Genomic DNA, 14,866 nt, shown 5'->3' on the forward strand with positions numbered 1-14,866 from the left:
GGATAGATGGCTGGGAAGAAACACACACCAAGGGACAGGTAGACGTTTTTTTTAGAGTAGCTGAGGGTGCCACAGTGGAATGTGTTACAGCACAAACATACATACACTTTAAAAGTTGTTCACCAAAACATACAGTCCCTACCAAACAAACTTGATGAAATAAATGTGCTTCTTAGGAATGAGTGGAAGGAGGTATCAGTTTTATGTTTTTGTGAGCACTGGCTAGAGAAGGACCATTTACAGTATTCAGACATAACTGGTTTCACTCTGGCAAACTACTTTTGCAGATCAATATCAAAGCTTGGAGGAAGCTGCATTTATGTAAAAGAAAACATAGACTATAAGATAATAGACTGTTTAAATCACTTAGGAAGCGAAAAACACTTTGAAGCCTCAGCTATTGAAATAACATCAGGAAAAACTATAATAATGTGTGTTTACAGGTCACCCAACAGCAATGTAAACATTTTCTTTAAAAAACTTGACCTTGTACTAGGGAAACTTAAAAATACTTGCAAAACTATAGTTCTGTGTGGCTATTTTAATATTGACCTCTTAACACACAGCCACCAAAGAGAAAAATTCCTTAATATTATTCAAGAATATAACCTGTGCACTAAAATAAACTCCCCTACACACATAACAAAACTAGTGCTACACTTATTGATCAGATCTTTGTAAACACTGACATGCACACCTCAGAAAACTTTGATACCAGCTACAGTGACCACAATGTACAGCTACTTGCCATATGCAGAAGTGTTGATTTGTCTAGGAATGGAAGTGTTATCTACAAGAGAAAATTCAGCAAGCAAAATATTGAGCATTTCAAACATATGCTAAGTACCCACTCGTGGAATAAAATCTACAACAGTTACAACACAGATGAAAAGCTGGATAATTTCATGGAAATTTACAGACATTGTTTCAAAATTGCATTTCCAAAAAAAGAAAATAATTTGTAAAGGCCCCAGCAAGTCCAAAACTTGGATTACATCAGGGATCAAAGTATCATGTAGAAGAAAAAGAGAACTTTTTGCACTATCAAAAACAGAAAGCAACCCTGAATTTGCTCACTACTTCAAAAAATACAAGTTAACTCTGAGTCGTGTAATAAGGGAAGCAAAATTAAGGGAAAATGACAAACTTATTATGGAATCATCAAACAAGCTAAGACAATGTGGAATACGGTGCAGAGACTTACTGGAAACATGGAAACACACAAAAATATTGTATTGTCACAGGCGGGCAGCACGATCACTGATCCAAAATTAACTGCTAACCACTTCAATACTTACTACACCAATATTGCTCGTGAGTTAGTGAAGGAACAAATGGGAAAAACATCAAACAAAATATTACAGGAAATTTCTGGAAATAGTGTAACAAATACATCCATGTTCTTTCGACTAATAAGTAGGGAAGAACTGTTGAACAGCATAAAGTCATTAAAAAATAAATATTAAGCCGAGTTGACGATGTGCCAGACTATATTATAAAAGTATCAGCTGAACAGATACTCACGCCACTGCTAGATATATGCAATTCTTCACTATCAAGTGGTATTTTCCCACAACAGTTAAAAACTGCAAAAGTTGTACCCTTTTACAAAAGGGGCGATCGGCAGCAGATGGTCAACTATAGGCCTGTGTCACTCCTATCAGGTTTTTCAAAAATCATTGAAAAACTAGTTCTGCTAAAACTAACTGACTTCTTTAACAAAAAAAATATGATTTCAGGATATCAGCATGGTTTCAGGCCTCAGTGCAGTACTGAAACAGCCACTTTTAGCCTCATAAATCGTATTTTAAATTCAATGGATAGTCACAAAAATGTTTCAGGGATTTTCCTGGATTTAACAAAAGCATTTGATCTAATAGACCATAAAATTCTCCTAAGAAAGTTAGAGTGGTACGGTGTAAGAGGCCTGCCACACGAGTGGCTGAAATCCTACCTAGAAAATCGCTCTCAGATAACAGAGGTAAAACACATGGGAAAAAATGAACTCCAAGCTTATCAATCGAAACCTTCCACATTAACCCACAGTGTACCACAAGGCTCAATTTTAGGTCCCTTTCTCTACTTAATTTTCATAAACGACTTCCCCCTACACATTCAACACTCCGAACCAGTGCTATTTGCGGATGACACAAGCATATTAATTGAAGGTGAAAATGAAATGGCTCTAAGTTTAAATGCTAAAGTCACAAGCGAAAATGTCACAGAGTGGTTTACGAAGAATAAATTACTGATAAACCCTCAAAAAACAGTCATCTTACACTTCCATACACAACAAAATAAAAACTCATTAAAACCAAACATGTCCATGGAAAACCAAAGGATTAACAGTGTCACTGAAACAAAAGTTCTTGGCATCTACTTACAAGACAATCTTAAATGGAATTCCCACATCACATCATTAAATTCTAAACTATCGAAAATGACTTATGCGATGAGGATTATATGGAACAACACAAGTCCTGAAACAATTAGAGCGGAGTATTATGCTTGCATACACTCCCTATTGAGATATGGCATCATATTCTGGGGAAATGCTCCTCATGGCATAACCACATTCCGGAAACAAAAAAAGATTGTGAGGATAATGAAAAATGCTAACAGCCGAAAATCATGCAAACCATTCTTTAAAGAACTGGGGATTCTACCCGTACAACGTATCTATATACTAGAAATTGAAATTGTAATGTTCCTAAAAAAAGCATGCTAAAAAATGGAAATGTATTTATTCAAAATAAATCTGTACATGAACACCATACAAGGGCAAATAGTGACATACGCAGACATCATTGTTATACCACACTGTGCAAGAAAGGTGTATATCACTCAGGTTCACATTTGTTTAATAAGCTGCCAAGTAACCTAAAGGCCATAAACAAAATCCATAGCTATAAAAAATCTGTAACTTCATATCTCTTGGAAAACTGTTTTTACTCAGTAACACAGTATCTTGAAAAATAAGTTAATTTCGGTTGTAACAATATAAAAATGTAATGTAACAATATAGCAATATAACAATGTAACAATTTATAAATGTAATGTATACAATCAATGTAACAGTATATTAATGTAATGTCATTTTCTCCAACATCTAAGGTATGGTATATGTACCTCAAAGATTCAGGACTTAAATAAATAAATAAATATTGTCCTTAACATAAGTTAGTTTAAGTTACATTAAGTAGTGCATAAGCCTAGGGACCGATGACCTCAGCAGTTTGGTTCCATAGTCCTTACCACATTTTTTCCAAAATTTCTTCCTGTTCCATTCACTATTGATCAATATTCTAGGATGGATCACATGAACGATTTGTAAACAATCTCCTTTGTAGATTGATTGCACTTCTCCAGTATTCTACCAATAAACTGAAATCTACCATCTACTTTACCCACAATTGAGCTTATATCTGGGCTAATAACAAATAACTTAAGCGGGAGGGGGCACTATCACAAGTGGTAAAGTATCAGTGGTTACGAGTGACAGAACAGCAGTTTTTATAAGTAGGGACGACAGAAACAAAAGATGTTCAGAGGCAGGCTGAAAACAACATTCACACTGATAAAATGGGCAGGCAGGAAGCAAATTTTAATTTACACAGTTGATGCAGACAGCCTCTGATTGAAACTACAGATACTCAAAAATTGACAGAAAAATTAGGTTCATCCAACTGTAATTCTGCCAGTGAACAAAATCAGTTATCCTTATCACACCACAATATCTGAGGACTAATGGTAAGCTTAATGGATTGCTTATTTGTGTTGAAAAATTATAGTTAAGCAAACCAGTTGATATAATATGCCTCTCTGAATATCATGTGCCCACTGGCACAGATATGTTAAATGTTACAGGATTCAAGTTAGCTTCTTACTTCTGTAGAGAAAATATTGAGAAACAAGGAGTTGTCACGTTTCTGAAAAACTGCTTTGATTTCAAGACTGCTGATATAAATAAATTTTGCTCGGAGTAGCACTTAGAAGCTCATGCAACAGAAATAGTATTTCATAATAAGTCCTTTATAATAATAAGTATACACAGAGCACCTTCAGGAAATTTTAACCACTTAATAAAAAATCTGGAAGCTCTGTTGTCCCATCTCACAGTAAAAGACAAAGAAATAGAGGTGATTTAAATGTGGATTTATTGAAAAGCTCTGTCAGTGAACAATCATTGCAATCAGTGACACTATCATTCAATTTAGTTCCTACTGTGAACTTTGCAACTAGGATATGTTAATGCTCTGAGGCTGCTACTGATAATATCTTTGTAGACAAAACTAGGAAAAAAAGTCATATCACACAACTGATAGTAAATGGGCTATCTGATCATGGCATGCTGAATGTAGTGTTAATTGTTGAAACCTATCAGGGTAAAAAAACCTATTAAATCTGAGAACAGAGAGGGTAATAAATCAGTTAAAAACTGAGAATTTCAGGAGATTGCTCAACAACATGAACTGAATAGATGTTTACAATACTTCTGACTCAAATGGAAAACATATAGCATTCATTAACAAAGTTACTTCCACTTTTGAAAATTGCGTTCCCCTAAAGGTAACTAAAATCAAACAGAAGTCCAAAAATAAACCGTGGATTACACAAGGAATAAAGATATCATGTGGGACAAGAAGGAGACTGTATCTACTATCTAGGAACAGCTCTGATGTCAGCATTGCAATGCATTACAAAGAATACTGCAAAATATTGAAGCAAGTAACCTAGAAATTGAAGCAGCTTTATTATGAGAAAAAGGTAATTACATCAGGTAACAAAATAAAGACTGTATAGGATATAGTGAAGACAGAGACAGGTGGGGCCAAAAAGGAAGAAGAACAGATAGCTCTAAAAATAAATGAGACATTGATAACAAGTGTTGCAAAGCTCTTAAACAAGTACTTTATATCTGTTAGTGACAGCTTGGGGTTATCAGGTTTGGTGAAGAGTGCAATGGAGTATCTGAGACCAGTCTTTAAAAATAACTTCAGTAAAATAGAAATGACAGTCATGTCTCCCAAAGAAGTAGCATCCATCATAAAATTCTTAAAATCTAAGTATTCTAGTGGGTATGATAACATATCAATGAAGTTAATCAAAGAGTGCTCATGTGAACTGAATTCTATCTTAAGTTATTTATATAATAAATCTCTTATCAGCAGAAAATTTCAAGATTGGCTAAAATATGCTGAAGTTAAGCCTCTTTACAAGAAGGGGGATAAAGAAATACCATAAAACCATCAGCCAATTTCAAAAATATTTGAAAAGCTTGTGTTCAAGTGTCTCCTTACACACCTGACTGCAAATAACATATTTTCCAAGTCACAGTTTGGGTTTCTTAAGGGTTCTGATATAGAAAAAAGAAATTTACATTTACAGTTAGACTGTACTTAATTCATCTGATAATAAATTAGAAGTGATGGGCATTTTCTGTTACCTGTCAAAAGCCTTTGACTGTGTGAACCACAGTGTTCTCTTAAATAAATTAGAACATTATGGTGTCACTGGCAATGCTGCAAAATGGTTTGAGTCTTACCTAACATTACTAACAGGAAACAAAGGGTGTCATTGCAAAATACCTGCACAGTAAGCAGTCAGTCTTTGTCTGATTGGGAATTAGTTACATCTGGTGTTTCCCAAGGTTCCATCCTGGATCTGTCACTTTTTCTTGTGTACATTAATGAGCTTTAGTCTGTTATGTTGCCAGATGCTAAGTTTGTTTTGTCTGCAGATGATACAAACATTGCAATAAGCATCAAGTCAAGTACAGGTTTAGAAATGGTTTCTAATCAAATTTTCACTGACATTAACAAATGGTTTGAAGCTAATTCACTCTCATTAAACTTTGAGAAGACCCACTATATGCAGTGCAGAACCTATAGGAGATCTCCTTCCAGCATGTGTATAAAATATGAAGACATACAGATTGAAGAGGTTGACACTGTTAAATTTCTGGAATTACAACTCGATAATAAATTCAGTTTGGATGGGCATACCACAGAATTGCTAAAGTGCATAAACAAGTCTGTATTTTCAGTGAGAATGATGTCACCTGTAGGAGATACAAATATTAAAAAAAACTTGCGTACTTTGCTTACATTCATTATGTTATGCCATATGGGTTCATATTCTGGGATAACTCATCAAACCAACCAAAAGTTTTTAACATGCAAAAGTGTATAATATGATCCATTTGTGGTGCAAATTCAAGAAAATCATGTAGAAATCTGTTCAAAGAACTTTTTATTCCAAGCACTGCTTCTCAGTGCATTTATTCCTTAATGAAATTTGTTGCAAGTAAAATATCTTTATTTCCAACCAATAGCTCAGTACTAGGAATAAAACCATCTACATAAAGACCTAAAATCACTTACCTTGATACAAAAAGGGGTCCAACATTCAGGAACACACATTTTCAGTAAATTGTCAGCAACCATTAAAAACTTGGTTTAAGATAAAACACAGTTTAAACAGAGTTTGAAAGCCTTTTTGACAAGCAACTCCTTTTACTCTACAGACGAATATCTTGACAAGGACTGTTAGGCCAGCTTAAGTAAAAATGTCTGTTGGATTTCAGTTTTGACAGCACTTGTTCACAACAGTCAAGATTTGGTATATTGTGTATGATAAATTTATTAAAACAGCATAACAATGTTTCATTCTGACAGTGTATTAATTCTGAAAATATTAGCAGTTGCAGTATACTGTAAGATATTCACCTATTTTGACACCCTGCTGACAAATGATCAGGGTAGTAAGTATTATACTCAAATGTTTTATGTTTTTTACGTTATACTTTCTGACATGTTTCACACCCATGAGAATCATCTCATTTATGAGAATCATCCCATTTTGGGGTCTATCGAACAAAAATTGAATCTAATCTAAACAGGATACTGTATCACACCCACCACTAACAAAACTATAATTTTCCCAATCAATTGTTAGATGATAAAGTCTCCACCACTGATTGCAGTGTGATTGGGGAACTTACATACAAGTGAACTGAGGTTTTTTCTAAGGATTTCAGTTACATCAGGTGATGAGTCTGGTGGGCCATAGAAGGATCCAATCATCATTTTATGCCCACCCCTGATACTGCATACCTTGCTTACATTCATTCTGTTATGTCATGTGGGATCATATTCTGGGATAACTCATCAAACCAAGCAAAAGTTTTTAGTAGGCAAAAGTGTATAATAAGAATCATTTCCTCTTCAAGGAACTTTGTATTCTAATCACTGCTTCTCAGTACACTTATTCCTTTATGAAATTTGTTGCAAGTAGTATATCTCTATTTCCAACCAATAGCTCAATACATAGTATCAATACTAAGATCTCACATGCAGCAGCAATTTCTATCTCAGCAGATTTGGGTTTCTTGTCTACTGCAACAAATACACCACCACCATTTCCCATTCTCCTATCCTTTTGATATACACTTAAATTCTTCCCCAAAACCCCACTGCTATCAGTTTCAGGTTTCAACCATCTTTGGTAGTTTATCACTAGGATTTTAATAATCTCACCTGTGGGAAGCATTTCTTTCAAACTTACAGTGATAATTCTGGGTCACCTACAGCTATCACTCTCTGGATTGGATGGAGAGTTGCATAATCTAAAAAACCATTGTGTGCACCCCATGCACAGTCAGCTACCTGGTTAGCAGCCTCTGATGTATAGTACAAATCTGGCCCGTTTAGGGGGACCCTACAATTCTCAACCCTATGGTGGAAGCCCAAGAAATCACAGTCTATCTTGTCACAATATCTTCGAAGTCTCTGGTTCGGTCTTCCTCTTGACTCAGAACCAAAGGGTCAATATCAGTTCTGCGGGACAATGCTACAATTTGTGAGCTTCATTGAAACTCCATGCACAAGGCTGGTCTTCTCAACCTTCTCTGCCAGTCGCTGGAATGACCCAAGTATGACTTCAGAGTCCATATGAGAGGCATCATTTGTTCCAACCTGTACCACAATCTGCAGCTGGTCTCACCCTGTTCCCTCAATGGCTGCTGGAATAGTCTCTTCAACATGCTGAATGAGGCTGAGAGGCATAAATCCTGAGTGCACCTGGTTTTCTTTCCTGTCCCTTTTGCCATTTCCCTAAGGGGTACCATCGTTTGCTGTACGTTTGAACTGCTAACGATTAATTGACCCCTACCCTTTTGTATTTGTCTTCTCTTGAGACAGTACAAAACAAGTTTCCTCAAAACAGGGGAAGTGAGTCCCACTGGTGCAGTTTTAGTTTCTGTGAGAGAGAGCACCTAAAATTTGTTGGTTAGATGTATCAGTACAACACCATGAGCCCTCCCTGATTCCTATCCACCCTGTACAGGATGCCTAGATCTAACATTGACGTGTTACTCGCAATCAAATGGATGAGTAATGACAGATCCTGTACTTTCTGCAGAGACAGGATCCACAGGAGAGGATAGCACTTGAGGTACCTCTGGTACTGATATAACAGGTACCAAGCAAGATGATGCAGTGGTTAGCAAACTGGACTTGCATTTGGGAGGACAATGGTTCAAACGCGCATCCGGCCATCCAGATTTATTTTTTCCATGATTTCCCTAAATCGCTGCAGGCAAATGCCAGGGTGGTTCCTTTGAAAGGGCACAGCAGATTTCCTTCCCCATTCCTGACACAATGTGAGTTTGTGCTCTGTCTCTAATGACCTCAATGTCGATGGGACATTCCCTTCCTGTCCTTCCTTCCTTGAAATCACAAGTACACAACTCCCGGGAGCTCTTCCAACACTGATACACAGCAGCTGCCAATCGGTTTACAGTAGTCAGGGCAATTTCTAGCTGCTTACGAACACCAACCAATTCATACCACATTTGAGAACAGCATTCACAGGCTGGTACAATGTATTACAAGGCAGTGAAACTGTAAATTAAGTTCACTGATTACATATTAATCGTTTGAGTTAAATGTTGCTAATTCCCTATAACAATTGAAGAAAATACACAAAATGAGATTTATATTAAATCAACACAAAGCACGTAGCAAAAATTACTAATTTCCTAAAAATTTTGAGGTTACTTATAGTTGTTTGCAAAATCAAATACAGAGTTATTTATGACAGATGGAGATAATATATAGGGCTGCTACTCTTCAAGAGAAAACTAGATGTAAGACAATATGTTAGTTAGAAAATCTTCTACAATAGTTAAATCACAAATGCCGATTTACTACAAATTGCTCATGGATACTCCAAAAGGTAATGGTAGCTTCTAAAACTTCTAAAAATATGAGTTTATTTGCGTTGTTACAAAATTAAATTCAGGGGTGATTTATTCTTGGTACAACTGTGAACCACAAGAACTGATCTATTGCAAAATAAATTACATATCCAAAACACTCTTATCAGTAACTTACAAAAATATAGTTTTGTAAGCACACAAAAATTCTCAGAAATTACCTATTTCTCATGTAACTGTATGCTGAAATTAATGAATGATTTTTTGGATAAGGATAGGCATACTGTTATCAAATTTTTTTAAAGGAGCACAATTAAATTTAAACCTCATAATCAACAATAACAGTATGAGTTTATTGTGGAACTCATGACTATAAACAATAAAAAGAATATTTTATTATGATGGAAATTTAGTTCACATATCACAAAACACATTATTTTCACTATACATAAAATATGAACTTTAATCACCCCCAAAGTATGCTAGCCAAACATGATAACAAAGGATAATTTTAAATAGGTTAAACACAAGGCTATCAACATGATAATTTACTTACAAATACAAATATTACACAGTACCCCATCTTTATCTACTGATCTGACTCATTTCCATGTCTTACAGACCTCTCTGATGGATCTATGGTATACAACTAATGTAGTATCATGTAACCATTCCCATCATGAATTTATTTAACCAATCTCTTTCATAAATAAGTCATCATTGCACAGAATTCAATGCTACTCATGATAGAAGTCATTTTGTTTGTTTCTGGTATGATGGTCTAAGCAAATGTGTAAAGCAGGAACTATACATATGAGACATAATCAATGAAGATTGCCACTATGCTTTTTGCTTAGCATGGTAAGTTTATTCTTCAAGCCTGTATTATGTATGAGAACTAGAGGAACCAGTTTTCTGAGATGGCTGTGGACATGTCTTTACATAACCTACAATTCTAAGTGGTATTTACACTTGCAGTAATAGCTAACATTTTATGAATGCTAAATTTCATGTATCTTCATAAAACTAAAAATCTATAACCCCATCTCAAGCTTATAGAAACATTTTGTACCCACTGCAGTTTCAATGTCCATCTATTATCTAGTGACTAATGTGGTTTTCTATGGAATGTTCAAGTCATGAAGGCAATAAAAGGCAAGGTTTTGGGGAGATATTGTAATTTTGTGCTGATTAAAATATTCCACAGGTATATAAACAAGAACTTGTCACTGGTAAATGGTCTATCAATGATGATAAAGTAATCATAAATGCATGCAAAAATATAAATGAGTGGAAACTCAAGAACAAACATAAATTGAATGAGACAGAAAGTAATTTAAATTTGATACTGTACTTTTAGTAACTGTTCCAATGAAGAACCAGTTATCAGACCCCAAGAAAGTATCCTTCCTGGCATAAGGCGAACAGATGTCAAAGGTGCTTCTAGTATTGGAAATGTAAGGAAAGCCACCAAGTTTCCACTGTATGATGTAACTAGGACAAGGACAACAAGCCACCATGTTCCTACTAATAACCGACTGCTGTCTGCTTTTGGCATGTTTGCTCCACCTGTGGGATACAAATAAACAAATGAAACAGGGGTAATTACAGTTAAAGCATTGGCATTTTAATAAAGTAAGTAAGCTTTTTAACTACAGTAAGGTGGGTTAAAATGTCATTCTCATGCAATGTATAGATTGTAATCTGACATTATCAAAAATTTTATATTCACATTTGTCCTGCTGAAACCTCTGAGATCACAATCTGAATGGAATAATATTCTCTGACTTACTACAGCTTATGCCTACAAAGAAAATGATCCTCAAAACTAATTTACAATGAGATAATGGTCAATGTATTTACTTTATTGTAGTTCTATTATATCTTACAGGATTCAGATTCATTTACAAATGAAGTGCTTAGAAACTTACCCTTGATGAAATAATAATTACAAATGATCAGTCAATACTGTGATGATATTTCAGTTCTTTTGGAGATATATTCTTGGAATTAAGTCTATAAATACATATTAGCTCATACAATAATTGCTAAGTCATATTGCAGTAAAAAGTTTAATTAGTCACATCTTATGATAACAGATTTTCCAGTGAAACTATATGCACCATGGGAATCAGCACATTGAAAATAATATATTAGATAATGGATTTAAATTATTCTATTTTATTGCGAGTTCCATTTATCATGATAGCAATGCAGTTGCAAGGATATGGAATGAGTCAGTACTAATACAATGTTAACAATTCAGCAGAACACAATATGCTTAATTCATGACAAGATTTATAGTAACAACATGTAGCACTAGAAGAAATAAAACATATTCCATACATCAAGATTAATACTTATATGTACACATTCAAGTTAACAATATCAAAGTATTTGAGTAACAATATTACTCTACAGTGACAAATAGTTTACATTTTTGCTTACATTGAATGGCTAACTCAGTTGTATAATAAAAACTTCCTCCTATGCACTAAAAAATTCACTAATTGAATAGAATGACTTTTGTATTAGTATTCCTTCAATTTGGTCTTGAACTTCGGTGTTTCAGGAACAAGACTTTTGATGACACTGGGTAGAGCATTGTAAATTTTGATGCCTGTATAATTTACTCCTTTCTGTGTAAGGGTATAGTTTGATTGGCTTCTATGAAAGTCATCTTTTGACCTTGTGTTGTGATCATGATATTCACTATTGGTCTTGAAGAGAGAGTGGTCTTCATTAATGAAACATAAAAGGGAGTATATGTTCTGAGATATCATTGTAAATACCTTTTCCTAAACATATTTCCGGATGAGTGCCTTGGTTGCACACCATTCATGACGTGTATAGCTCTCTTCTGAGCAATAAAAACTTTCTTGTCAAGGACTAATGGCCCCAAAAGATGATTCTGTAAGACAGAAGTGCTTGGAAATACCCAAAATCAGCAGCTCTTATGGCATCCTTATGTGTGGTTGATGCAATTATGTGTAAGGCAAATGTTGCAGAGTGTAGCCTTTCTCCTAGGTCTAGGATATGGTTGGACCAATTAAGTTTGCAATCAATGTACACACCCAGGAACTCTGCTGAGTTGACTTGCTTTATTTGTTGTCCATGGGGAAACGTTTAGTTAAACTTTTGAAATATCTGAACCTCTAGCACAAGCATGTTACTTTAAAAAAAAGTTATTAGCAGATATGCACTACTAAGAGCAGATGGGAGATTCTAGCGTGCACTTTTTCTCTTTCCTCTATGCATAACCTTGGAGACAGGGGTGTCTTCTGGAGGTATGTGTACCCCAGCATATGAAGAATAAATGGATGGATAGCTTAGTCAACTAAAGCACTAAAGAGTGGTTTCAGTTGAAATAACAAGTACATGTTTCAACCATCAGTAAAATTACAGACTGGATTAACTTGAAAAGAAGAATGAATAAGTCACTCAGTATGGAAAAGTATGATGGACTGCATTGATTGTTTTCATTTGGTTCCTCCAACAGACTTGTTTCACTCTGAAGAAATGAATGAATAATAATCTAACCAATACATTAAACTACAAACTACTGAATTAATTGTTTTCATTTGCTTGCTCCCATACTATGATTTTACTCAAAAGATTGAATGAATAATTCAACCAATACATACAAGTACAATTGACTGAGTTCATTGTTTTCCAGTAACTGACTTAATCAATTGCTTTCATTCTGCTGTACCCATTGCTGCCTGCACCATTCATCAGTCCTCTGCACATTCTCCTGCAATTCACCAAAGTCTTTAGGCATTGCTTCCATCTTGTAGACAACCAAATCATCTGCAAACAGCTTCATGGGGTTTCAAGTGTTATCCACTAGATCATTTATATACCAGTATTTTGTAAACAGCAATGATATCATCAGAGTTCCTTAGGTTACTCCTGAATTTACCTCTACATTTGTTCCATTAAGAGCAACATCTTGAGTTCTGTCTGCACAGAAGTCTTGAATCCAGTCACAAATCTGGCCCAACACTCAAAAAACTTCAATTTTTTTTCACTGAACGATGGTGTGGAACTGTATAAAATGCAATTAGAAGGAAGGTCACTGTTGACCGTAATTTTGATGATTTATTAACAGCAAAATCGATTTTTGATGACATGTTATTTGTATATTTTTCTTTTCTTCCAGTCCTGTAATCTGACATCTTATAATTTACCTGTTGATTTTTATTCTTGCATGTTCCTTTTTTAAGTTGTTTTGAAAATAACATGTCAGTGTATGTTGGCAAGATGTGCATTTCCCCCTCCCTTTTTGCTATGCATTTTTAATGTACAATTTTAAATTTAAAGTATTCAGTTATTGATTTGCAAGTGCACCTTTGGTATTTTGCAGTAATCTGTTTGCCAAATAAAGTAATGTCACATAGAGGGCGTTCCAAGCCCTGTCACACTGAGGTCTTCTGTATAGGTGAATGTAAACAGCAGCTTCAGTTATTGTGATTGTTTCATAGCTTCTCTTACTGCTAATAACTAGACACCAGTCCCTACGAGCTTTAATTCAGTTGGTTTATACTCAGCTGTATTTGTGGTCTTTTGTTTCTTACTCACTGAATGCTATGTGAAATGTTTAAATTCCAGCACTGAAGATGATAATTATGTGATCAAAAGCCGATATTTCTGTTAATAAATCATCAAAATTATGGCCAATGCTGACCTTCCTTCTAATTTTATTTATCATATAGTTGTTGTGCACACAGCACTCTATGGAGTTGCCAATCAATGTATAAAATGCCTTCCTGAAGCCAAGGAACATGGTTTTAGCATGAGCACCATGTTGTCAGCATTCAGATTGGATGACATGGTTTTCTTTCAAAATCATTGAATGCTTTTCTCCTTACACTCATTTTCACTTTGCTCTGCCTTTGTTTCTCAGTTAAGTTTTTACTTCCCTTAAATCTGTGATGAAATTCTCTTTGTTTATTTATCAAATTTCTAACATGGTTATTAAACCACAGTCAGTCTCTCCCATCACTTAAGTGTCCTGTCACTCTTGCTAAGCAAATGTATTTTCCTACCTTCCTTATCAGTCCTTATAACTTCTATAGTCATAAGGGTAATGCAGGAGTAGGTCTAATAATAAATAAGAAAAAACGAATTTGTGTTCCAAGATACTATGAACTGCATTGTAGTAGACAATATAGACACAAAGCCAACACCTACCACACTAGAAAAAGTTTATACGACTATTAGCTTTGCAAATGGTAAAGGGGTTGGAAGAAAGTAGGATGAAGTAAAACAACTTATTCAAACAGTAAGGGAGATGAAAAGTTAACTGTTATGGGGGACTGGAATTAAACATTAGGAAAAGAACAAGAGGAGAAAATAGCAGGATAACATGGTCTGGAGGAGAGGAATGAAAGAGGGAGACACCTTGTTGTATTTTGCTCTGAGTGTAATTTAACCATTTCTAAAATATGGTTTATAAATAATGAAAGAAGGTTGTGTATGTGGAAGAGGTACCAGAGGTTAAATACAGGGAGGAAAAGTTTCTACAAAAACTAAATTAAATTGGAGGGTATGAAAGGGAAGAAGTAGTTGAGGAGGGAGTGAGACAGGGTTGTAGACTTTCCCAGCATTATTCAATTTGTACACTGAGTAAGCAGTAAAGAAAACCAG

The 14,866-nt window shown here is 35.0% G+C and overlaps 1 protein-coding gene across 1 annotated transcript in view; it reads right to left on the reverse strand.

Annotated features, from left to right (window-relative positions):
- The window catches only part of LOC126262894 (ionotropic receptor 93a), a 317,492-nt gene that overhangs the window by 64,060 nt on the left and 238,566 nt on the right, over positions 1 to 14,866 (reverse strand). The window contains exon 13 of the mRNA XM_049959792.1: positions 10,572 to 10,786. Coding sequence (XP_049815749.1) covers positions 10,572 to 10,786 — 215 coding nt within the window. The remainder of the gene's footprint in view (positions 1 to 10,571; positions 10,787 to 14,866) is intronic.

Source organism: Schistocerca nitens, chromosome 1 (assembly GCF_023898315.1).
Source record: "Schistocerca nitens isolate TAMUIC-IGC-003100 chromosome 1, iqSchNite1.1, whole genome shotgun sequence".
NCBI lineage: Eukaryota > Metazoa > Arthropoda > Insecta > Orthoptera > Acrididae > Schistocerca > Schistocerca nitens.